The sequence below is a fragment of the Gekko japonicus genome, unplaced genomic scaffold (genome assembly GCF_001447785.1).
Source record: "Gekko japonicus isolate JY-2015 unplaced genomic scaffold, Gekko_japonicus_V1.1 scaffold162, whole genome shotgun sequence".
In the NCBI taxonomy this organism is placed as follows: Eukaryota; Metazoa; Chordata; class Lepidosauria; order Squamata; family Gekkonidae; genus Gekko; species Gekko japonicus.
The window spans coordinates 393916-421502 of NW_015176456.1; the positions used below are offsets into that span (position 1 = coordinate 393916).

Below are 27587 nucleotides of genomic sequence, written 5' to 3' on the forward strand. Positions count from 1 at the left end.
GGGTGGGATGTCATCTTCCTCTAACGAAACTGCGTGCTGCAACACTCTTCTCCCGAAGGCTGCGTCTGCTGAAGACATGGTGTGAATCTTATAGTGTCTCGTGAAGGTTGAAATGGAGGACCACGTTGCTGCTTTGCACACTTCCTCTACTGATGATCGATTCAGGAACGCTGCATTGGTGGACGCACTTCTGAGGGAATGCGCCGTGACACCACTGGGAGGATCACAACCAGATGCTTTATATGCCTCCCTGATGCATGCCTTCAGAGTGGAACTGATCGCTGATCTGGACATACTTTCCCCCCTACGAGGTGAGGAGATGTTGATAAACAGAGAGTCGGACCTTCTGAGTGGTTCTGTTCTGTTTATATAGATTTTAAGCGCTCTTCTGACGTCTAGGGTGTGCCAGAGGTGCTCTTTAGGATGTTTGGGGTTAGGGCAGAATGTTGGGAGACATATTTCCTGCGCCCTATGAAATCTCGAATCCACCTTCGGTCGGAAAGTAGGGTCGGTAAGGAGCACCACCTTATCCTTATGGAAGATACAGCAAGATGACTTGATGGACAGGGCAGACAGCTCAGAAACCCTTCGTGCCGAAGTGATGGCGACTAGAAACAAGGTTTTCATACGTAGCCATCTCAAATCAACTTCCCTGAAAGGCTCGAACGGGGTCTTCATTAAGGCATTAAGCACAAGGTTCAATTTCCAAGTGGGAAATCGGTGGATCTGTGGTGGAGCTGTGGCGGTCGCCCCCAGAAGGAACGAACAAATATGGGGGTGTTTGGAAAGTCTAATGCCCTCGATCTCGGGAAAGACCGTGGCTATAGCAGCCAGTTGGCGGCGCAACGTGGAAGCCCGCAGTCCCGAATCCAAACCGTCCTGAAGGAAAGACAATAGAGGTGACACCGTTGGCGAAAGGGGGTCGAGCTTCTTCCGGCGACACCATCGCACAAAAGCTTTCCATGTACAGTTGTAAATGCGAATTGTCGATCTCCTCCTGGAGGCCATAATCGTCTCCATGACTCGAGCCGAGAACCCCAAATGCACTAATCTTTTCCGCTCAATTTCCATGCGGTCAAGGCTAGCCAAGCCGGATCCGGGTGCCAAATCGGACCCTGTGAGATCATGTCGATGGATATCGGAAGATGTAGGGGAGGCGCTACGGACATCCTCTGGAGGGTCGAAAACCACGGACGTCTGGCCCATCGAGGCGCTATCAAGATGACCTCTGCTCCGAGAAATCTGATTCTGCGCAGGGTCCTGGAAATTAGAACAAACGGAGGGAACGCATAAAGCAAGCCCGGAGGCCAAGGAGTCGTGAGGGCGTCCACTCCCTCCGCATCCTTGTGGTAATATCTGGTGAAGTATCTCTGAATCTTGTGGTTGTCCGGTGCTGCAAATAGGTCCAACGTGGGTTGACCGAAATGATCCACTATCATGTGAAATAACCTGGGGTGAAGAGACCACTCCCCCTCCTGCAACACCTGTCTGCTGAGCCAATCCGCCTGCACATTTTCGGTTCCCCTGATGTGCTCTGCTCTTAGCGACATGATGTTTTTCTCCGACCAGAGCAGGATTTTCGTGACCTCCTTGTGTAGTCGACAGGACCGGGAGCCTCCCTGCTTGTTGATATGGGCTTTGGCTGCTATATTGTCTGTCCGTACGAGAACATGTTGGTTCCGTAGAAGATGAGCAAAGTGGTACAATGCTAGTAATATCGCCCGGATCTCCAGGAGATTGATTGGAAGTGATGCTTCGAATTTGGTCCAAGTTCCTTGAACTGGAATGTTTTCCAGCGTGGCTCCCCAGCCGGAGAGACTTGCGTCTGTGAATAGTTCTCTGACCTGGTTGACTAAGTAAGGTTTCCCTGCAGCCAGGTTGTGCATGTCCATCCACCATCGCAGACTGTGTTTGACCTCTAGCGGTACTAACAAATTGATTCGCCTTCGTAGCATAATGTTGCGTTGATGAGGACGAAGGAATAACTGTAGAGGTCTTGCATGCATTCTGCCCCACTGAATCATGTCTATACCTGCTATCATTAGTCCAAGTAAACTGGCCAAGTCCATCAGTGGGGATGACCTGCTCTGGTAAACCTTCATCGCACCAGCCTTGATTTTCCGCGCCTTGTCCTCTGGGAGAAATAGCGCTGACCGGGTGGTGTCGATGATCGCCCCAAGATGCTCGATACGCTGTTTCGGCCGAAGCGAACTCTTGTCGACATTTATCAGGAACCCGTGGTTGCGTAAACATAATAGAGTCTCTTCCGTGTTGTGGATCGATTCCTGATGCGTACTGGCCCGTACCAGAAGATCGTCCAAGTAGGGGTGCACATGTATCCCCCGACCCCGGAGATGACTCACCAGATTGACAAGTAACTTGGTGAAGAGACGAGGAGCCGTCGAAAGGCCGAAGGGCAGCGCTCGATATTGGAAATGGTGACCATATATGCAGAACCGGAGGTATTGCTTGTGGGCCGCGTGAATTGGGACATGGAGGTATGCTTCCGTGAGGTCTATTGAGGTCAGAAACTCGTTGGGCGATAGACAATCTGTTACGGCTCGTAGAGTCTCCATACGGAAGTGTCTCAATCGAATGAACTTGTTCAAGAATTTTAAGTCTAGAATCGCCCGCCAGTCCTTGTTCTTCTTTGGTACTACGAACAGAATGGAGTAAACACCCTGGTGTCTTTGATCGAAAGGAACTGGCTCTATAGCCTTGATGTCCAGTAGGTGTTGGATGGCTCCTGTGATGATGCGTCGCTTCTCTGGGCTTTTGCTTGCCGGTGATATTAGGAAACGTCGAGGTGGATGTTGGTGAAATTCTATAGCGTAACCTTGGGATACGACTTCCAGTGCCCAGGCATCTGCATGTGTTTCTGTCCATGTCTGAGCAAAGTGAAGAAGCCGTGCCCCCACCGGCAAGTGTAGATAGTCAGTTCTGCTTCGGCTTGGCGTCTCTCGCCCCTCGGTCGCTTCTAACAAAATGGGATCTCTGGAACCGGGAGGGGAAAGATCCACGTCTGTTGTTTTGCTTGTTGGGTTCCCAGGTGGGCCTCCTAAAGTCCTGGCGGAAGCGTGGCAAGGTATGCTGGGACCGAAAGGACTGCGGAGTACGTCTGTCTGAGGTTTTCAAAGATCGAGGCATGGCCTTCTTCTTGTCTCTTGTTTCCACCAGGATGTTATCCAGAGCCTCCCCAAATAAACGGTCCCCCTGAAAGGGATAAGCCGTGACAATGGATTTGGACAGTGCATCAGCCTGCCAGGCTCGTAGCCAGAGGATTCTCCTAGCAACCGCGGTAGATGCGAGACCTTTCGAAGCAAAAGAAATAATGTCCAGCGTTGCATCCGCGGTGAAGGAGTCTGACTTCAATGTGCGGGATAGGCCTTCCAGCAGCGCCCTGCTGTCTTCCGGGATGAGCTGGATTAACTTCCGTAGCCAGACAATAGATGCTCTGGCCGCGATAGACGCCGTAGACGCTGCTCTTACCATCATGGCGAATGATTCGTGAATTCTACGAAGCGTAGTCTCCAGCCTCTTATCCGTTGCTTCTCTCAGAGTACCCAGCCCGTCCTCAGAGACTAGGCCAGCTGTCTGCAGCGCCGCCACCGGGGCATCTACCGGGGAAACCTGCAAAAGCTCATCAGCATAGTTAGGTACGGCGTACAGTTTTTTGGTGAATGAGGGAAATTGCTTATTTATTACTGGCTTATCCCAACTGGCTGTCAATTGACGTTCAAAGTATTCAGGAAAGGGGAAGACCTTGTCTGAGTACTCTTTGGGAGGGAAAAATTCACTATTGCCTCCAGATTTGGAACGGATTTTTGCTCTGGCTGTCTTTTGGTATTCAGACGCCGGTACGTCATGGAGCTCTAGAGCTTTAATCGCCTTTGTTAACAGGTAATGGTAGTCCTCTGGTTTGAAGAACCGACTGGACTGCTCAGGTAATGGTAACTCTTCTCCCTCATCGTCCGATAAAAATTCCCCTTCCTCCCTACCCTCTATGGAAGATGCAGTAGACTCAGAATCTTCCCCCCGGCATACTTCAATAAATTCTCCAGGGGGCTGGTAGGGTACCTTCTTTGCAGCTTTGGTGGGCCAACCCGGGTTTCTGGGTTCGGAAGGGCCTGGAAGGGAATGTTCCTGAGGCTTTGCCCGCTCTGGCTGGTTAACCTTGGCCACCTCAACCTGGATTGAGCGCCTAATAAACTCCATTAACTCCGATGGATCTACTAAGACCGCGGAGTTTGGGGGCTTACCGGACTCCACGTCGGCTTGAGCATTGTGCACCGTCCCTGCTGACCTTGGGGAATGCGATCTATCACCTCCCGTCAGCACCGGAGCTGCCCACGACGAAGATCCAGGGCCCGAAGCCGGATCCTCAAAATGGCCGCCGCTCGTCCGAGGACGCGGCAAAAGAAAGGCGGGCTCGTCCGTTCCTTGCTGCAGTCGGCGCTTCTGGGCGCTACGCGCCGCCGCCGCTCCCTCTGCAGCCTCCGTTGTAGGCGCACGATCGAGCCGCGAGAGCTGATCGGGCCCGCTGGTGTTTCGCTTGGCCGCGGCCGCGGCTTGCGTGTCTCCCTCGTCGCCCGAGGAGAAGCTCTCGGGAATTTCCTTTGCCGCCATGATCGGCCGTATATTGTTGTAGGCCGAGAAGATGAGGGAGGGGATCTTCGTCCCAATGGAACAGGAGAGGGCGGAGAATCAGATAAGAAGGAATTAGAAGGGAAAAGGGATTAGAAGTTGAGAGGGCAAGATCAGGCAAAGATGAAGGAAGGATCAAGGTTTACACACAAAAGTGTTAGAGTAAGGCAAGGATTGCTGCTACTCCCTAGTGAGGCAGGAACAGAACTAAGGAGGGGCTATTCCGAGAGCGCCAACAGGAAGGGGAAAAAAAACTTCTTCCTGCCTCCCTATTGGCACGGTGGGAATAACCCAAGCAGATGTCCTCCGCCTCAGAGGGAGAACTCTTCATTTTTCTGGATATTCAGTACAACACACTAAAGCATTTTTCAGAGTACAGTGGGAAGGCCCACAGATCTACTGCTTGTAATTTAAACCATAATGATCTACTGATGCAAGTCATAGCCTCATTTTGTTGCAATGTATGATATTGCCATAAGGACAATTAACATAAGACTTGTCAAAGTAGTTGGTATTCAGGTTCCTATTTGTGTGAATAAACAGGTCACGTCTTCTAAAACTTCATCAGCAGATTAGATTTAAAGTTCCAAGACTCTGTAGGCAAGCACTTAGAACTGTCCAAGTTCAAAGGCCACTATCCTGCAGTCATTTCAATTTGCAATGGAGACAGGTTGTGTGGTCATAAAATGAAATAAGAGAGTTAAGCATTTAGAGAAGCAACAAGGACTCTGAAGTCCTCAGAAAATGGTTCCCTGCTGATGCACACAGCTGTCTAGTATATTCACCAAAGAAAATATGAAATATTATAGGAAAGTCTGGTTTTATTCCATTCCGAGGAATATCAGCATTTGATGCCTCCTCCCCCTCTATAACACAGGTATATGGAAGTCTTTGGTGAATGGCCCAGTGACTTAAAATGAGAGTTAGCAACATCAAAAATGAAATGAAAATTTGTCAGGGATTCAAAACACAGTATTGTTATCTTTATGCCAATCTATGACGTGCCCCCCATGTGTACCACTGTGATCTCTTACAGTGCCCCAACTCAAGAACAATACTGTAGAATAACCTTAAGTTACATTTTCTACTTCACTGTAAACGTGCCTTATAGAAGCACTATGGAAAAATGTGACAAGGCTTGTTGTATATACAATAGGCATTCAAAAAATGCAATACTTGGGACATGCACATATGGAGAAAATAAGAGCCAGAACTCAAAGAGCTATTTTGGCCTAGTAGGCTTTGATTAGCTTCTTTAAGCGGCAGATTACTATACCGTATCACAGCACTATTTTTGAAACTCCCATTGCAAAAGTGCAATGGCTATCTGAAAAACACAAGCCCAAAGCTAATTTCATGGTTCTATGAAATGCAGTATCACTGCATCTCATAAGGTTGACTGAAACCCATTTGATTTTTTGCAGAACGACATGGGAAACAGGACCAGAAAGGACTGACTCTAAACTTCAGAAACGTGAGGAAGATCCCACCAAGGCAGTTAGGACTAATTTCAAGAAAGTCAGCCATCTCAACATTACAGTTCTTTGCTCTATATGCCACGAAGCAGTCCATATTAGACAACTTTTTCATCATAAACGAACGCATCAGGCACAAGCTGCACTAGGTTATCAGAGACCATGGACTGAGTCACTAGATATAAACAAGTTAGCCCTTCAACAAAAGGAGCTAATTTTAAGAATGATAAATTCTCCTAAATACACTGCACAAGAAGCACACAAGATCAACTTTTCATTCGAGTTCCTAAAGGAGAGCCTAAAAATTGCACCGTATTTTTGCATCAACAGTGTTGAGCAAAGTTCTGTACATACTAAAGAAGTAAGCAACCCAGTTATAAAAGCCACAGCGATTTGTCAAGACAGAAATGCTCTTTGGCGTGCAAACTTGGAAGATGTATTTGTCATACTAGACAATTATGGAAACAGGCCTGGAACATGCTTTCTGGGACTCTTTGATGGAAGCAATGGTATTTCTGCTGCAGAAACCACTTCATCTGAGCTTCCCCTTTTACTGCTTGACCAGCTTTCTCGTATAGATCCCTCCTACCAAGTGAGCAAAGCTGAACAACAAGTACTAGATTCATTTCACACTGTCTTTAGGGCAGATTATAGTGTAAGAGAAAAAATTTTCACCTCTAAGACAAGCCAGACCCAGAAACTTCTGTCAAGCGATTACAAATGGATCCACAAAGCATACGCCAAGTCCTTTTGGCGAATGGACAGGCTTTTACGACTTGGAAGAAATGAACTTTCCAGGATTTGCTGGAGTAGCTGCTCAGCTGCCACCTGTTTAGTAGAAAAGATAATCAGTGAAAAGCAGCACCAACAAACTCAAGAAGGGGAGGAAACATTTCAAGGAATAAGTGGAGAAAATGAAAGGAACATCATGAAACAGGAGGAGCTGCCTGAAAATACAAGCACTGGAGAGGAAACAAGCATCATAGCACAACAACAGGGAGCTCCATCTGTCAGTAATAAAAAGACCAGCAGCAATGACCAACAAGACGAGGAGCCACTTGAAACAATAAATGAAGAGGAAAAAACTATTGTAGAGGACAGTGAGTGTTTTATCAGTAATGAAGACAGGTTCCAGGAACATCAGGCAACAAAGAGTAATAGTTCTACAGAGTCTGAAGAAGGTAGTGCTGGAATAATGCATATTGCTAATGTGGGTATGTACACAATTCCTGCACCACCTCATCCTTCCTTACTCCAGCCTTACGGTGTATCAGTTTGAATGGGACACTAAGAGCCGGCGATTTAATTCATGTTCTAAGCTTACAAGATAAAAGGTAGTTAATAGTATTTCACAGGCAGAAAATAGGAAAAGGGAAATGTATCCTTCAACATAAAAAGATAGTTTGCACAAGATTTCAAATGGCCAACGTAATACATTTTGTACCATTACACTGACTTGTGGAACAAACATAAAATTAGAAGTGTTTTACACACATACACACAATTGATTATTGGGGGGGGGGAAGAGATCATTTCATGAAAATAATATATTTTTTAATTGTTTCAGGCAACGTTCATGTAGTTCTATGCAAAAATGGAAAAAGCTATTGGCTTACTAAAGAACATACCACTTACTCTATGAAAGAAAGGAAACGCGTTCTTCACAATGGAGGATACATCAGTTCTAATAAGCCCAAAGGAATGATAGAAGGAATTATTAGAACTACTCGTGGACTTGGCTATCATGGAAACCCACAGTTAAAAAAAACGGTCATTCCTGTACCTCATACAATTTCCATTCCAGTAGATAATTCATGTCAATTTCTTATTTTAGCTTCTAATGGACTTTGGGAAGTTCTAGATAAAGATGAAGTAGTGACATTAGCACTAATTATGTACTCTGCTTTTTTAGAACAACATAAACATGCTCAGCTACAAAAGAGCAGCATGGCTAAAAGGTCAAAACCGGACAAGGAGGATTCTGAGGACTTTTTTTTCTCATGGTATTTGAAGCCCGATTCTTTGTTTTCAGAGGGAGATTTGAAACAACACAGTACAGAGATAAGGTCCCCAATAAGCAGTGGCTCAGCAGAGGAAGAGAGAATTCCATCAGGCTCCTTAGTGGGAAGCTTGAGAGAACAAAAATTAGAGAGCCCTTCAGAAGAAGCTGTTGAATCCTGCACATTTAGTGAGGATACATCATCTTCAGAATTCACAGAAATGTACTCATCAAACTTTGGCAGCCAAACCAGTTCTGAGGAATCACAACTGCTTGATGAACAGCATGTATCTGGCAATTTTGAATCAACTGACAGTCAAGAATCGTCTTCACAAACAGAAGATGAAGAAACAGACGCCACAACATTTTATGCCCATGCAGCAAAATATATTAGTAAGCATCTTGTAAAAGCTGCACTTCGAGCAGGTTCCCGAGATAATATTTCTGTTTTGGTAACACTCTTAAATGGATGTGATAAGATACCCACTTATGTTGAGCGTGCTTATGAAGGTAGTCAGTGTGAAATATGAAAAGCAACTGTAGCCCTAGTCTTATGACAGAAGAAATAGCACTGAAATGAATACATAAAACTGAGTAGTTTAAGAATGACTGCAATGATTTCCTGTTTTATACCACTTTATTCAAACCTGAGCACCTCAATATAAAACTAAACACTGGTGAACTGTCATTTTCCTTGCTAAGCCCAAATTACTGCAAATTTACAATCTGCACATGTAAGTTTCTGCTAGCAGTTCAACATTTAAATAGATTAGATCATCTTTTCTGACACTTGGTAGATTTCATATAATGAAAATAACTAAAGAATTAGTGCAATATACTGGACAGATCAAAATAAAATGGACTTTGGAAAACAAAGTTGCAGAGTTCATTACAGACAGACAGTAGTACTTATGTTACAGGTACAGGAGCATCATTTATTACTGTTCTACCCATGAAGGAAGAACTTAATCCCCTCAAGGCCTGGGGGAAAGAAATGTTAGCTCTTTAAAGTAACTGTACATATTGTATACTTTTAAGCAACTCTTAAATAGTACAGAGTATTAAACAGATGTAGACTACAATGCAGTACCCTATTTACAGTACATTAATATCCCAATTTAAAATCAAGTTAAATGTACATAATTGTTAGTGCACTGACTGATTTGACTTTTAGAGGGACATAACTGTGGTTTGGACAACAATGATTAAACACAAATCAGATTCTATTTTTTGTTTTACTTGGAAAACTCTCAACAGCTCATGAAAACTCTTGTTATGTTAGCAGTTGAATTCATTGTTCTGCCATTTTTAAACAGAAAAGAATTAAATTAAACTTGATTTTATCACTTGAAACTGGGTCGACAAATTTACATATAGCATAACAACTAAAAAACCAATTGTTCTGCAAGCACAGGATCTATAACATTGTTAATGCTGCACATATTTTGCAGTTAAATTATGAAATTGTGGAATGTATATTTAAATGGTAGATACCCACATAAACAACATTTTGCATAAATACTGTGAATAAGCTTATAGGATCTTCAGAAGGTGTTATAAGTTAGTTATTTTTTCCCCATACCACAAATGGACAATCCCAGGTCTATTCATTAAACTTTAACAGCAACTGCTATCCAAAGTTTGAGGAACTAACTGGTTAGCTGCAGATCCATGGAGTAGTTCGGTCTATCCCTAATGACATGTGATACAGTTTATAAACCTTTCAACTGAAGCAACTCTATTCAGCTTCCTTTCCCCCCTCTTTTGCTGAAACAGCCAGTGATACATGCATGTTATTAAAAATTAGGACAAAATCATTCTGTATTAGAAACGACTATTTCATGAGTCTCTTCGATTTTGGAAGCTGTATTGGGCCAGGTTAAACACTCCAAATTCCATTGTTATTAACAAGTTAGGAAGCAGAAAATATTCAAGACAGTTTAAAGTAGCTGAAGGTTTAGTTACTACAGCATTGACTCTTAGTTGGTTGTGTTGGTTCAGTAAGATCTACTCCTCTTCCTCTGACAGAGTTGGCCCCTGCATTCTGTGGTTCATTCTTTGGCAACTTTTTAGCTACAAGGAAAAGGAAGTAAAAATCAATATAAACCTTTCGGCATGTTTTTAATCATATCAATATCTAATAGACATGGATGCATGCATGCATAAAAGTATATTTTGAAGCACATCTACAAAACTTTCTCATAAACTGCTTTGTTTGGGTAATATTTCAGCTTTCAACACCTTGCTCCTAACAATTTGTAGGTTTCAAAGGCTACTTTAGGTGGTTTATTTTGTCTCCAAACAGTACTCAAAGCAAATGCCTACTTTAAACTGGGCTGCTGATCCACAGGTATTTCTGCCTAGAGCTAATCTGCATGGATGCCTTCAGAGACATGAGATTCTAATAGCAAATTCTTATACAAATATACCAAATCACCAAGTTTAAATAAATTAATTAGCCCAGAATGGGAACAGACCCGCCCCCCCAGAATATTATATATCCAAATTTCATAATTTCCCTTCTTTAAATCTTCAACTTTGGTTGAGCTACAAGCTTCTGCCAGTGAATCCCAGTACAAGGGCTATGGGAAATGCTCTCCAGATACACTGTAAGAGGGCTGAAATATCCACTCCAGCATTTAACATTTCTACTTCCCATGTTAAGCTTTCAAGTAAAAGTCAACAATAAGAAAAGACAGCACAGACATATGGTAGCATAAGTGTTTCAGTTTACAAGAAAGCAAACTAGACTTAAACAATTGTTTCATTGGAATGCCTTGTGTTATTACAGGGATCTACTTGCCTGAAAGAATCAGGGGGTAAATTACAGCTAAAATCTGCTTTAGAAAAATGCAACATCTCATAGGTTGATCAAAAAGCCCCAATGGGGAAACATTGCTCCTACTGCTTATGAAAATTGTTTCTGTAACTAGCAACTGTATTACTTTGTATGTACTGCTAAGCTTTATATCTTATACTGTAGTGATATTGTTGTAATCTTGTTAATAATTGAATTCTACGCATAGCATATAAAAACTAACAAATTTTGTTTAATTGTACACGGTGATTTACTGTTTTACTGGCTATGAAACCAGTATGGCAACCTTATAATAAATATACTCCACAATGCATTTAATTATCTAATTCTCTAAAGGAACTCTGTACCTACTCAAAATATAGGCTTGTATCCAGAAGAACTATGCGTGGTATGCCATACATATAACAGATCTTCCTAGCCACCTTCTCACTACAACCCCTCATGCCCCCAGATGAGGTTCTACTCCCAAGTATCAGGGGACCCCTCTTGCCCAACAAGCCATTCAACAAGGGGTGCTGCATTGCACAATGCATTCTGGATACAAGCAATGGTTCACTAATATTCTCAGACCATTTAGCATATACATCAGAGAAGCATTTGAGTCTTATGATAGTAAGTGGCAAATCAAGTCAGAGCTCTGGCATTTGTATTAACCTATAGGTTTGTACAATATTGTTCATTCCCAACAATGTTTAAAAGGGAGCTGATCATTCTGTATGTACCTGTACCACTTTGTACAATATCACAATATCTTTCTTTTGCTCACCTTAGAAGCTCAAACAAACCTTTATCAATGAAACAGAAAGGCAAGAAGCTTGTTTGCCAAACAGAATTCAGGGTTCAGAAGCAATATTTGTCCACTTTCCACATCAAAGCAGTATTCCCAAACAAACCAATTTTTAAAGGGTAGATTCCATTAAATGGTTGACTTACCAATTGCCATGAATATTTCATTTACATTCATTGATGTTTTAGCAGATGTCTCCATGAACAATAAACTGTTGTCATCTGCATAAGACTGTGCTTCCTGTAAATTAAGCAAGATTTATTTTTTCTCTTGTGGTTTTAACAGCACTATGTTGCTATCACCTGAGGAATAAGCATTGTCTCAAAGTCTGCATGTTAACATATCTACAGCTAATTTAAAAAGTTGCCCCATTTGTGAGGAGTCTTGCAGTATCTTAGACTAATAAACCTATTCTAGCACAGTATTTTGTAGTCTACATTACACTTCTTCAGACCACAACATGTGTTTGATGAAATGGCTTCTAGTATACAAAAGTTTGCACTACATAACAAGTGTGTGTGTTAATTGCTTGTCAACTCACTTCCGAACTACAACTCTATGAATTAATGACCTCCAAAATGCCCTCTCGTTAAGAGCCTTGCTCAGCTCTTGCAAACTGAGGGCTGTGGATTCCTTGCCTGAGTCAATCCATCTTCAACTTTTCCTGCTGCCTTCAACTTTTCCTAGCATCATTGTCTTTTTCAGTAACTCTTGTCTTCTCATAATGTGACCAAAGTACAGTAGCCTCAGTTTGGTCATTTTAGCTTCTAGGGAGAGTTCAGGCTTGACAAGTTAAGACATCTAAGAAGTACCATATGATTTTTCCCATTAAAAATCCTGAACCTGAAGTTCTGGAGAAATATTTTGGATATAACAGGAACTGAAGGTGAGAATACCCCTTAAGCAATTAGTAAACATTTGAGAATCTCAAAAAGCTAAAGCAATAAATACTGAAATATGGACAAAAAACTCTGCAAACAAGATCAATGTGAACCATGCAGAATTCTCAAACAGAAAATACCACTGAGTGTAAAACAAGTTAGGTGTATTAGCAGGCCTCTCTCCTCAACTATTTTTATTGGGGAGAATGTCATATGCTGCCCAGTACAAGAGGAGGAGATATAGGAACAGCCTTCACAGCAGAGGTCATTTCGGGGGGGATCGCAGTTCCCCCGGGTGAGATATGGGGGGTGGGGCACATGACGAAGCCCCGCCCCCTGCTTCCGGCCCTCATTCAGCCAGGAGGCAGGAGAAGAGGGAGGGCAAGTTGCTTCCTCCCTGCCTCTCTCCACCCCTGCCTGGGGCCAGGGAGGGCCTTCGTGGGGCTTGCACTCCTGCCGGCCTTGCAGGTCCACCACCGGGCCCTTCATGGGGCTCGGCAGTGGAGCTGCAAGGCCGGCGGCGGCGGCCGGGACCATTGGGGGCGGGGTGTGTGGCCTTATGACACACTTCCGGTGATGTCAGGGGGTGTGGCATATGCTAATGAGTTATGCTAATGAGTTCCCCTAGCTCTTTTTCTACTAAACGACCCCTGCTTCACAGTACCTACCATTTTTAAACAATCACATTTCTAATAACAGGGTCTGCAGAAATAGGTTTGAAACTAAAGGCCAGAAATAACCGCATCCCAAAAGAGACAAGACAACACTCCAAAGGAAGCCTTCGCCACCTAGGACAATTTAGTTCTGAAGATTCACTGAGGGGTGCTAATTAGCTGGTTTGGCCTTAAGTATTAATACTTATTAGTTCCTATCGAAATTAAAGGATGCATGAAATAGGTACCCCCATTTCATCCTCATACAAATCCTGCAAGGTAAACTCTCTCAGAAAACTTCAAGAGTAAGCAGATAGATCATTCCAGGTGTGCTTGTTTGTTTGTTTGTCTGTTTACTTATTATTTTTTCCTTTTAGCCCACCCTCCCCTGCTGTTGCAAGGCTCAGGACCGGTCACAACATAATATAGATGACAAACATAAAAACTATTACAAATTATTTAAAACACAAACACTACATCACAATTCAGATGGCATGCGACTCAACCTTTCACCTTCTCCAGGGGTAAATGCTCTATGTAAATGCTCTTACCCATCCAAGTCCAATCCTGCATCCACTACAAACCACACTGGCTCAGTCCTTCACTATGGAAAATCATCATGCTGCAGGGAATACATTCACAAAGTGCCTTTGCTAGGCATTGTAAAAATATTAAAGAATTGTTTTGCCTGCAGGCTTATACTCTAACTATAAAATCAAGATTCAATAGTAAGAAAAGGGAAAGAATAAACCAGGAAAAGCCAGGACAAACAGAAGTGTCTTAAGACAACCTTTGAGTGTTAAAAGGAAAGATGGGAATCAAATGGCAAGTGGAAGGCCATTCCACTGGCAAGAAGCTCCAACAAAAAAGGGATGCAGACAGGGAACAGGAGAATATCATCTGGCACATTTACATAGGGCATTACACCTTTCAGGTCCTGCACCTGTAACACATGGCATTCACCACATAAGGAATGGGTACGCTACTCCACTCAAAAACTCCAGATTACTGCCTATGATGTTTGCAGCAAATATGAAGGTATGGCATAAGCCGGTGTGCAAAAAGCTCATCCTATTTGTAACATATTTCATCCTCTAGTATAACATTTAAACATGGACTGTTTCCCAAATACTTTCAATGTCAGGCCTTATTTTGATATTTTGTTGTAGGTTTCTTTTTAAGAAAGCAAGCAGCTGAAACAATAGCCATAATACAAAACTAAACTGTTTTTCTGCCTACACTGAAACAAAATGATGATAGGAGTTGTAATGTATATATAACATTTGGGCAAAGCTACAACTTATGATCAAATCTAAAAACCAGAACTTACCTGAAAATCTACAGCCCTTTTGTTAGCTAGATCAGCTTTATTTCCTGCTAAAGCTATTACAATGTTAGGACTTGCTTGCCTCTGAAGTTCTTTTACCCAGTTTTTCGCTCTTGCAAAGGATTCCTGTTAACCATTAAAAACAAAAAGAAATTTGATTTAATCGATTTCAGCATCATTGGTTAGAAGCAACTTAAGCAGACTTTATAACATTAGCTTAGTATGACTCTGAACATGTTGTCCAAAATTAACATTCTAAATCAATGCTTTGCTTCTCCCATTATAAACATTTTAACTGAATCACTCCAAAATTGTCAACACATTTACTTGGAACAAAATCTTGTTTTCTTCACTGGAAATTTGCTTAGGATTGCAAGTGATTTAAAGTTGAGCTCTGTGTGTCCGTTACTCTAAAAATATAATTTTGCTAATATTTCAAAGCTGATCCCTCATCATCTTAAACTAAAACACAAATTTTAAACAAGCTTCAGAATTTTTGTTGATAGTTGGTTCATTAGGAAAGCTGCATATAGTTGGGAGTAAATCTGACTGAAGCAATAATCTCAGTTTGTGAATAGGAAACCGGCTCACGTCCAACAAAAACCACAACTAAGCCTTGGCCAGAAGCTTAATTTGGGAAGATTTCTGAGTACTCATAATTAGGCAAAGCTATATGTCAACTTAATCCAATACATATACTTACCCAGAACTACCTGATGCAGTGTGATGTACAATGCCTATCTAGGTCTAGTATGCACATAACATGCTAAAGCAGTAGCATTTCTTTAACAGCAGCACTCTCCCCTGTACTATATAGCAAACTACTTTAAAGCAAAGTGCTTTTGGGGAGGGGGTATTTTTACATTTGTGTGTGTGTGTGCCCATGCCTGGAAGTCATGGAGACCTTTGGCGACTCCTACTGGGCATGGAGGACATTCAGAGAAGTGGCTTGATCGCCTGCCTCTGGCCCTAGTAATCTCTGGTGGTCTCCCATCCAAATATTGCCAGGGTCGGCCCTGCTTAGCTTCCAAGATCTGAGAAGACTGGGCTTGCCTGGCTTATCCAGGTTAGGCATTATTGATATGGAACGGAATTATGCTATTTGAAGAAAAAACAAGAATCCCTATGTGCACATGCAAGTTTCCAGGGGAGTCCCTAAAGGAATTCTTTAGATTCCAGCTTAAATCACTTTGCAAGACAACCCTGATTAGAAAGTAGAGAAGCATAAAGTGTCTAACAGTTAAGTCTATTTCTTTGTTTATTTGTTTTAGCCTGAACTCATTTTTTGTCTTCCATAAGCTTGAGCTTGCAGGCCCCAGTAAGTGGGATGGACATGTCCTCATTCAGGCATGTGCAGTCATACAACAATTGTCGCCAGGAGAAGGATGAACTGGAAAGACCCACCAGGAATGGAAAGGTAGCATGAGATGAAAAGTGGAAAGGAGGTGGGGAAGAAGATGAGTGAAGAAAGAAAAGAAAAAAGGCAAAAGTAGGGAAGACCTGTTATACCACAGATGACACACATGCTGCCACATTCCAAGGCAGACAGCAATCAAGTGTTTAGGAAAAATGCAGTTTGCTGAAAGAAATTCAAGGGCCATACAGAACTCAACTTGTACAGCAAAATATAGGCTTGTCTTGTAACCAGAAGAATTGCACATGTAACAGGTCTTCCCAACCACAGCCCCTAATGTCCCCGAAAGACCTACTGCTTTTCAGTTATGAAACCAGATTCAATTTAATTCATTCTCTTTAAGACTGACAAACCTAAGATTATTCTTCACCAATTTTATTGGAGAGTAGACAGGTATTGAAATATATTCTCATATGTAAATAAAAAGATTTGCTCAAACCCATTAAGGTGAAAGAGTATCTTGGGCAGTTCTTTGAGATTGTGGAGCTCTTCCTCATAATTTCTACCATGCACGTATACACGCAAAAGGCATCAGCAAATGAGAGAAGAAAACAGCTGCACCCTCTAAGTTAACTGGGAAAGTTCATAGGTGGGTTATCATGTCTCATTAGGTAATTATTGGCTGTTTCCTAATGGAAGCCTGTTTTTCATTTAAAAGGTTTTTTTTGCTCCTTTTACATTTTTAAAATCTATCAGCCCTGCTATATCCTGAAGACCCAATCAAGCTGATTCTATACCCCGTTTTCCTTTTCTTTCTTACTTTGAGAAAAAATTTCTCCTATGAAAATAAGCAGAAGACCCAGTGCAATACTATGTAGGTTGACTTTGAAGTAAGTCCCATAGTAGTCAGTGGGGCTTACTCCCAGGGAAATGCGCACAGGGTTGCACTGATAAGTGGCAGCTTTTGTCCATCACATACTCTGGCAAATGCCAGTGAGAAAGTCACAGTCATTTGTTGCAGTAACCAACCAAGAGCCTTAAGGCATCTTACCAAGTATATTGTGACAAACTTTTGTGGAATAGAACCCCCTCCATTAGATACATGAAGTCAGCAAAATAGTACCTATATGTACCCAATTACAGAGAGAAATTTCAACAAAGCGAGGCCAAAAGATCAAGCACTGCAAGTGACAGCAGTAGGTGGCTCAGTACTATGCAAAGCATAAAGCTGAATACAGAATCTAGCAAATGAACACAACATCCAGCTAACAGCCACTGGCAACTAAGATACAGAGACGTGACTAGCGGCTTAGTAGCAAAAAGAAACATCAGATTTCCAAAAACAGAAAAAAGCTGAATTTAATAAAAACATTAACTAAAGACATCTTTTTAAAAACTTTGTTTTTTACCACTTTTTCACTGCATACATGGAATATCTATATATCAAATAGCCATGTGTATTCCTCATCTGCAGATATCTAAATCTGTTGAGTGGGGCCACACTGGCAAACCGGAGACTCTTCTCCAAACTCAGGGGAACCCCCAGGCTTGGAGAAAAATCCTAAAGCTACTAAAGGGGAAGGTTACAAAAAAAAAACAACAACCCAAACAAGAGAACAGTGCACCAGCACAGAGAACTGTTCTCTGAATGCAGGAAGGTGTGCAAGGAGGAGGATGGGAGGGGAAGAGAGGATGACTGAACACTGCCAGGCCGCCACAGATGACAAGACCGCCAGCAGATGCTGCTGCTACTCCCCCTCAGCAAAGTTTCAGGCAGGCAGAAAAGAAGAATGTCAGCTCAACGCTAATAGGGGAGGGGAGGGGCCTTAGGAGGCAACAATGCAGCTGTGGCTGAATTCTAGGTCCAAAGAAAATCTCTCAAGGCTTACGAAATTACACATTCAGTTGCTTCAAAACATACACAAGCCAGTTTCTGTTGGACAGTCATCCTGAGACCCAAAAAGTGGCTAGAAAAACTCTTCTCTCCATCACCATGGCACATAGCAAAGCAATGAATTCGTAACTTGAAAGCACAATGCTAGTGATACCTGTCAACCACCACTCACTCTTCTAGGCCATGACTGATTTCACTTACCTCATTGGTAATATCATAAACAACTATAGCTGCCTGAGCTCCTCTGTAGTACATGGGTGCCAAACTGTGATATCGTTCTTGACCTGCTGTATCCCAGATTTCAAATTTTACTGTTGTGTCATCAAGACACACAGTCTGTGTTAGAAAAGCAGCTGAAAGGAAAGCAACAGGAATGGTGATTATGTACTTCATCATCATTAGGTCCCTATCTTCTGCTGAGGTGAATATGGTGAAAATTTTAAGCTGTGTAAGTTTAAGAGTTCTTACATCTTTAAATACTTTCACTTACAGTGTTCATATGTTCAGCTGCAGACATGTTACAAAAACCACTTAATCCCCACCTTAGATGTACTATTAATACTGGAATATGGACCACAGCTGTATGCAGGCCATTCATTACCATTAAAAGAACTAAATAAAACCAGACCTAACAGTCATTAATTTTGAGATGCTCCATGGGTCCTTACAACAGACAAATCCTTCTGGCAAGGTTTCTGCTTCCTAATGCAGTATGGCAGTTCTGTAAATGCATCCCGTAGTGTATACAACGTGTCCATAGCCCCAAGCAACATGATATATTGTGCACAATATATAAACCAAATAATTAAACCAAAAAATTGTCAAGCATCCATCTTTCAAGAACCTGAACATTTTAAGTGTTTTTTTAAAAAATACCAGTCTACCGGCTGACAGAGGAGGAGGAGGAGGAGGATACAAAATTGAACTATGGGTGACAGCTTAAGCTTTCTTTCAAAGATTTAAAAAAACCCTAATTCTCTGTAGTTCAAAACTTCCAGTATCACTGGGTTTCAAATTAGCACAGCTTGTTTTCAACTTACAACAGTTCACTGTTCTTTTGAAATCATATCTGAAGATAAGGACAGCTTCTTAGCATTCGTTTCTTTAGCCTGTGCAGAACAAGCACCTGTGATATACAAAACTTTTGTTTTTGAAGCTGAATTTCAGATCTACTTGGGCATAAAAAAGAATGATATTTTAGTTTAGGATAGTATTTTCTGAAAAGCACTTGAACCGTCTAGATTTTCACCTCATGTTTTAAAAAGTACTACTTGTGCACACTGACAAAATCAGCAGGACTAAAGAAGTTTAAATCCATATATTCCAACTTCATTTGTGTACTGTGCTGATGACTGTAAATGTTAGGCATAAGGAATGATATACATATTACTGTGAAAACCACACCTCCACAAAAGAAAGTCATTTTCAAAAAAATGAGCAACACCACCATGGAAGATGCTGAAATAGCATTTGCCCCTTCCTCAAGAACATAAGAGAAGCCAATGTTGGATCAGGCCAATGGCCCTTCCTGTCCAGTCCAACACTCTGTCACACAGTGGCCAAAAATACCAGGTGCCATCAGGAGGTCCAGCTGTGGGGCCAGGACACTAGAAGCCCTCCCACTGTCCCCCCCCAACCACCAAGAATACAGTGCCTCACCTGCCCCAGCCTGTGAGTTTCTATCTATACCTTGTGGCTAATAGCCACTGATGGACCTCTACTCCATATGTTTATCCAGTTCCCTCCTGAAGCTGTCCATGCTGGTAGCCGCCACCACCTCCTTATACTTACTTTCTTGGGGGGGGGGGTGTTAAATACTGTCAAGTCACTTCCAAACTATAGTGACACTATGAACTAATGAAGTCCCAAACTCTCTGTCATTAACAGCCTTGCTCAGGTTTTAGCGCTACTGTCTTTTCTGGTGAGTTTTGTCTGCTCATACTGTGGCCAAAGTATGATAGCCTCAGTTTGGTCATTTCTGGTCTAAGGAAGAGTTCAACCTTGATTTGATCTTCGTTGTTTATGCTGCCTCAAGTCACAGCTGACTTATGGTGACCCTGTAGGATTTTCAAGGCTGAGGGTCTTTGGGTCTGAGGGTGGTTGCCATTGCCTGCCTCCATATTGTGATCCTGGTATTCCTTGGTGGTCTCCCATCCAAATAGTAGCCAGGGATGACCCTGCTTAGCTTCCAAGACCAGGCTTGCCTGGGCTATCCAGGTCAGGGCTCATCTGATCTAGAAGCCACTAATTCATCTTCTTGGTGGTCTGTAAAACTCTCCTTCAACTCGAGATTTTAAATGTATCAACTTTTTTCCTGTTAGCTTTCTTTATTGTCTAGTGTTCATACCCATACACAGTAATGGGGAATACTACGGCATGAATTATCTTGATCGTGGTCACTAGTGACATATTCTTACACTTAAGTATCTTTTTTAGCTGCTTCACTGCTGTCCTTCCCAGTCTCTCCTTCTGGTTTCTTGGTTGCAGTTTCCCTTTTGGTTGCTGATTGAGCCAAGAAATTAAAAAACAAAACAAAAACCAGTTTCAGTTCTTCATTGTTGACCTTAAAGCTGTGCAATTCCTCAGTAGTCATTATTTTTGTATCCTTGATGTTCAGCTTGGCACTTTCTGCTTTAATCTTCATCACTAGTCATTTAAAGTCTTCACTATTTTCTGTCAGTAATGTGGTGTCATTTGCATATCTCAAATTGTTAATTTTTCCTTTTGCCAGTTTTCACTCCACCTTCACTTAACTCTAAACTGGCTTTCCTTATGATACATGCTACATACAGATTGAACAGATAGGAAGATAAAATGCATCCTTGTCTGACGCCTTTGCCAACTGGAAACCAGACTGTTTTTCAATATTCTATCCTAACAGTAGCTCCCTGTTCAGATTGCAATATGATCGCTAGTGCCTCCTCCTTTTCTGAAACTAGCTTGAACATCTGACATTTCTCTTTCCATATACGGTAACAGGCTTTGTTGTAAGATCTTGAATTTCTCTTTAATCAAGTGAAAAATTAATGCAACCATTCCCAGTCTGTGCACCATTGGTTTGTATTTCATATTTATTGGCACATTCTTTTTCATTCGTTTAAAAACCTTCATTAGGCATTTTCTTCTGAAATTTTACTGCACGCTCCAGTAACCAACATAAATTTGCAATATGAGATCTAGTGCCTCTTCTTTTTCTGAATCCAGCTTTAACATCTGGCATTTCTTGTTCCATGTACGATAACAGTCTTCATTGTAAGATTTTGAGCATCACTTTACTCATGTGAGAAATTAATGTGGTGGTCCAACAGTTGCTTCAGTCTTTGATGTCTCCTTTTTCAGAACTGGAATGTTAATTGACCGTTTCTGCTGTGTGGGTCATTGCTTTGTTTTCCATATCTGTTGGCGTATTCTTAAGATTTTGATGGACCCACTTTCTGTGGCCTGAAATAGCTCTATTGATATCCCATCTACTGCTGGTTATCTGTTTCTCCCAATTGTTCTCAGTGCAGCCTTAACATCTCTTTCTAAACCTGTAGATTCTCAGGTTTCTTCTTGGAAAAAATCTGTCTTCCTTTCATATCCTTCTGTATAGTTCTTCAGTGTATTGTTCCTAATTTGTCTTTATTTTGTCCTCTTCAGTCAACACATTTCTGCATTGATCTTTCAGCATACCTAATCATGCTTTAAGTTTCTCTATGATTTCCTGGATCTTGCGGAACAGACCACTTATTCTTCCTTTTTTGTTATTCTCTCCTTTTTCTTTAAATTGGTTATTATAATAGTTCTCTCTGTCTCTACATGCAAGTCCCCAGAACACTGCATTTAGACTTCTGATTCTATTTCTGTCACCTTTTACTTTTGCTTCTCATCTATCTTTACCAATTTTAAGATTTTCATCAGACATCTATCAAGGTTTTTCATTTCTTTTGGCTACAGAACAGTGTTTGTGCATTCTTCCTTGATAATATCTCAGGTTTCAACCCACAGTTCTTCCGGTTCGCATTCACTTGAACTTAGTAATGCAAATCTAGTCTTTACATGGATTTTAAACTCTTCAGAAATGTTGTTTAGATTGTACTTTGACACTATGAATGTTTTGGGGTTTTTTCCAGCTTTATTTGAATTTTCAGTATTAACAATTTATGGTCTGTACCAGAGTCAGCTCATGGTCTTGTTTTAGCAGAGAAAACAGAGCTTCTCCACATTTGCTTCCAATTATCTAATCTACTTGACTTCTATATTGGCCATCCAGTGATGCCCATATATACAACTGTTTGTCTGGTTCCCTGAAATGTGTTTGTAGTGAACAAACTGTTGTCTACAGAATTCGATGAGTTGCTCTTCAGCTTCATTTTGTGCTCCTAGGCCAGATCTTCCAACAATATTTGATTCTGCTTTTCCTTTTTTTTGCATTCCAGTCCCCTACGATTATAAGCACATCTTGTTTAGGTGTGTGGTCAATTTCTTCCTGGACACTCGCATAAAAGCTTTCAATTTCTTCCTCATCAGCATATGTAATTGGGGTGTAAACTTAAATGACGGTTATGTTGATAGGCTTTCCATGAAGTCTAATTGATATTATTTGGTCAGACTTTGTATTATAGCCCCTGAGAAGTGGCAGTCATCTTAATTTAACAGGTGGCAAGAATGGGTCACTACTGAAGAGGCCAAATCTACAGACATAGACATCACCTTCTTCTTCCCTTATGATAGGACTTTGCACAATTGTAAGGAAAAGGAAACTGTTGTGAAAAGATTCTTCAGCTTCACACTATGTAGTTTCTTCCAGCAAGAAGACTTCTGATTTCCAATATATTCTGCTTGCATCTGATGAAGTGAGCCCTAATTACTGAAAGCTTATTTTGGAATAATTTTTTTCAGTTTTTAAGGTGCCACTGGACTGCCTATTTTATTCCTATTCTATCGCCATTCAGCGTCTGAGTATCCACATGCTAGTCTCTTTCTCAATTTGGGTATTGCATACTCGTCCCTCCACCTATCCACTTTTGTCAAACACTTCTCTTCAAGACAACTCTGATGTGAACCACAAACTGTTGGGATACTTAAGTGACCAAAGGGAACTACTAACATTGTGCACTGTTTCATCAAACAGGTAATATATTTTTCTAACATCAGAACTGAGGGCACTGACAACCCATACCTGCAATAATGAAAAAGAAATAGGAACTTTTAAAAAGCCCTACTGAATGCTGAAATGTGTGGATGGGTTCACAATGGCTCATATGTGGAAAGCTGCCTTGATCAGAAGAACCAATCATTAGTAACTTGTCAGGAAAACCTGCCAGCATCAGAAGAAACTTGCTCAAATAAACCCAAAGAGTTCAATCACACAGTCCAAGAAACTGTTGTATTTGTAGTGAACATGGGAAAGCAACTAAAAATACAATCCTAAGCATAGTTACATCCTTGTAAGCCTACTGAAGCCAATGGGCTTAGAATGGGGTAAGAGCTTGGGACTGCATAGTAAATCACTTATCATAATTAAGAGTTGGCTTGAAGGCAACTTAATAGCATAGAGAAGTATTCTGAAGTTCACTAATCACTGCCATTCAAATGCCACGGGGCACCTTTGAGACCAACAAAGTTTTATTCTATGTGTAAGCTTTCATGTGTAAAACACACTTCTGCAGTCTTTGAATAAAATACACTTTGAATAAAATTTTGTTAGTCACTTGACTAAAACTTTGTTTTGCTGCTTCTGACCAACATGGCTACCCACCTGAATCTATATTCAAATGCCATGTAAGCATTTAAGTTTTAATTGCAAATAAAATACCCAGATGCTCTTTTAGAGAAACAAAATGAAGTGATACATTAAGCAGAGATTAATGACATTTGTAACTTCTATTTTAGTATCAGATTTCTGAGGGCTTAATCTAAATCAATGTTTTACATAATAGAATGATACTGTGAATAAGTATGCCAGCTTTTTTTTATTTATACAGAATACTCTGTCAGAAAGAATGAGACCCACTGAAAACTCCACTATAAGGTACAGCTGATTTTAAATGCAAATGCCTGTAGTCATTGTATCATAATTTTTATCCATATGCACTATTCTCTCCAGTTTCAATGCTACTCAGGTTCACCCTGTCCTCTTTTACCAGGACAATTCTATTAATTTATAATCTTTTATAAGAAACACTGAACCCACCACACATTAGCACAATAAAATATTTACTTCACAAACATAATAAAACTAACAAGAATGGTACTTGTCACAGTAAACAATTCAAAACAGTTATTGCTCTTGGTGTTGTTTACTACAGACAAAAATAAAGGATTATACATACAAATGTAATTTTTTTCTCACCTCCAATTGTACTCTCCTGAAACTCATGAAACTGGCCTTTTACAAAACGAAGCACCAGACTTGATTTGCCAACAGCAGATTCACCCAGAAGAACTAACTTGAACTGACATATTTTATTCCCAGCATTGGGCCCATTGGGTCTAGTTGCTCCCCGATTGGCCATGTCCAAACTAGAAAGGAGTCCCTTTGTTTCAGATTCTTAAAAGGAGGTTTCCAGGATGCGAACTTCAGTGCTTCTTCACCTCAAAGCAACCTGGACAAAAACAACCAAAACAGCATTCAGAAATCAGAAATGTGATTTATAAATGAATCATTAGCTTATTTTTGTTTTTTTAAAAACAAAAAAAACAGCATTCAGAAATCAGAAATGTGATTTATAAATGAATCATTAGCTTATTTTTGTTTTTTTAAAAAACACTATTACCAAGCCCTGAAATATTTTGCATAGTTCTATTATACAACAAAAATAAAAATATATCTGTGTAAAATTCATCAGCATTGAACTAAATAGTCATTTCCCCAAAATGATCAATTATTTAAGGTGCCAGTATCACAGATGGGTGCTGAACTGGAAACCTTTGTCAGCTAACACCTTTGGGAGCACAATAGGATTTACTCGGATTTTTTTTAAAAAAAATTAATAAAAGCCACATAATATACTGCAAACTTTTTTTTTTAATTCAGGGTGCTGATAGCAGACAAGCAACAAAACAGTCAGAGAGAACTGAAGTAGTTACCTGAAAAACAGTCATGGCACTGGTTATCCAGTGCATGCCCTAGTCTTTCAGTGATCATTTTAAAGAATAATCACGTATATGGCAGATAAACAACAAGAAGAGAAGAGATTGAATTTATACCCCGCCCTTTACTACCTGAAGGAGTCTCAGAGCAGCATATAATTCCCTTCCCTTCCCCACAACAGACACCCTTTGAGGTAGGTGGGACTGAGAGAGCTCTCTCCAGAACTGCCCTTGAGAGAACAGCTCTGAAAGAATTTATGACTGACCCAAGGTTATACCAGCAGCTGCATGTGGAGGAGTGGGGAATCAAACCCAGTTCTCCCAGATTAGAGTCCACGCTCTTAACTACTACACCAAACTGGCTCAAATAAATTATTTTAATGCAGTACACAGATCTTTTAGCACATAATGTTAAACAAAATATGAATATATAAATTGTTTCTACAACACATCTACAGAATTATCATATTTCCTAACTTAAGACTCATGGAATACCACGCAAGCATTTGAGTGTGGTTTTTCAAGAAAAGTGTGGGGCTGCCACTGGAAGGAAGAGGCTACACAGAAGACCTTATAAAGCCCTGAGGTTCTTCACTTTTGTCATTAAATATCATCTACAGATATTCTAGTGAAATCACATATTCATCTTGAAGAATGCACAAACTAAACTTCTCAGCATTAAAAGATTTTCATATTTTGATCAGAAAAATCATTCTGCTCCTGATTTTGGTTTAATACATGAAAAGGCTATCTGCATTAAGTTTTTTCCCCATTTTAAAATATATACTAAATTACTTTTTCAATGAAACTTTAAAAAATGAAAAATAACGCAAGTCTCCATATTTCTACATTGCACCAACACCACTCTAGACACTGAACAAAAACAAAAAGTTGCTGCTTAAGTCAGATCATTTGCTCTGAACTTCCTTACAACACTTCACTGCATCATCAGCTATTTCACATTCTGTTCTGAACCAGTACTTACTCAGCACCATCCTTCTATATCCTTAGCAAAAAGAAATGGCAAACATCTAGCTGCTTCTCCACTTATTAAGAACATAAGAGATGCCAATGTTGGATCAGGCCAAAGGCCCATCCAAGACTCTGTATCACACAGTGGCCAGAAATACCAGTGCCATCAGGAGGTCCACCAGTGGGGCCAGGACATTAGAAGCCCTCCCACTGTTGACCCCCCTCCCCAAGCACCAAGAAGACAGAGCATCACTTACCCCAGAGTCCCTATCTATACCTTGTGGCTAATAGCCACTGATGGACCTCTGCTCCATATGCTTATCTAATTCCCTTTTGAAGCCGTCCATGCTTGTAAAATTGCAATGGCTGCTTGCTGCTTTCGAGGAATGCAATGGTTTCTTCAGCCCGAAACAATACCAAGTTTCCTTCAGATAGTTTCTGTCAGCTCCTGTTCTTGTTTAGCAGGTTGGCCAGACCCAACCCAACTGAAGTATCTAGCCTATATAATGAAGCTTTCAAACTAAAACACAGAAATTTACATAATTTTATATTTGGAATGTCTGGATTCAAATTTTGGGTTAGGGAATTTTCACAAAAATCATGAAACAGTACTGTAACAGTGACAGTTTTATCTACTTCACCACAAAAAGGCAGGAAAAGAACCATGAACCTCCAGCCAACATATCTCACATGATCATTAGGATACAAAAGTTTGGGGGAGAGGGAGCAATGTATCCAGAATTCCTGGAGAAAGAGTGGGATAAAAATAAGTAAATCCTTGTTCTACATGGGCTATTATTAACTACAAAGAAGCCTCAACTAATGCAAAAACTCACACACAGAGCAGCCACTACTCTGACAAGGGTAGATTGCTTGAGCCAATATTGCTTCAGTGGTCTGTCTACTTAAGTTTCCTATCCAAGGAACAATTCAGGGTGCTAATTTTAATTTTCACCTTTTTATAGCAAAGAAATTATATACAGAATCTGTATTTCAGTATTCAATAAATACCCAATTCCTTACAAATCTATGTAATTGGTTTCCTTTTTCTTCTCTTTTATAAGATTCTTCTTATAAGATTTTACATCCCACAGACTTTTATGCCAACCCATTAACAGATAGTGGCTTTTCAAAAATTTCAATTCTATAACAAAACACATTTTTGCTGCTTTCGAGCAAGCTGTAACCAATTCTACATCATTAAACCTGATAGTTTTAAGAAATCCTAACACTACCACCTTAGGTATCACTGATATCTCATACCCTGTAATACCTTTAATCATTGTGTGGGCCTGTTCCCAAAAGGGGACAATCCCAAAATATACATAACATTTATGTTTAACCATGGCAACAATTTCCAATTTAAGGGTGCTGAATACAATCTAACACCTTTCCTTTCATGTACACATCATGGGATCAATCCAAAACAGGTATACTCGGAAGTCATCCCATTTTATTCAGCGGTGCTTGGAGAATATTTTTAGGATTGCAGGCTAAATTATTATTACTCCACATCTGCCCCCACTCCTGCTGTGGAATAGGACATCCAATATCCTTCTCCCAGTTGATTTTATGTTCTTGGCATTTCACCTGTAGATCATTTCAGCTGACAAATCTTTTTTACTCATCCTTTACAAACAGGCCTTAGAATTGGATCCAACCACCTTTTAAGCTAGTAAAAAAGGAAGGAGGGATCCCCTTGAAGCTTT

General features: G+C 40.8%; 1 protein-coding gene across 1 annotated transcript in view; it reads right to left on the reverse strand.

The window, feature by feature from the left end:
* Positions 1–8722: 8722 nt before the first annotated feature.
* RAB5A (RAB5A, member RAS oncogene family) overlaps positions 8723–27587 on the reverse strand; it is a 31669-nt gene continuing 12804 nt past the window's right edge. The window contains exons 2-6 of the mRNA XM_015426964.1: positions 24167–24419; positions 18034–18185; positions 14588–14710; positions 11870–11963; positions 8723–10191 (exon numbers count right to left, since the gene is read on the reverse strand). Of these exons, the coding sequence (XP_015282450.1) occupies positions 10076–10191; positions 11870–11963; positions 14588–14710; positions 18034–18185; positions 24167–24329 (648 nt within the window). The 5' untranslated portion in view covers positions 24330–24419 and the 3' untranslated portion in view covers positions 8723–10075. The remainder of the gene's footprint in view (positions 10192–11869; positions 11964–14587; positions 14711–18033; positions 18186–24166; positions 24420–27587) is intronic.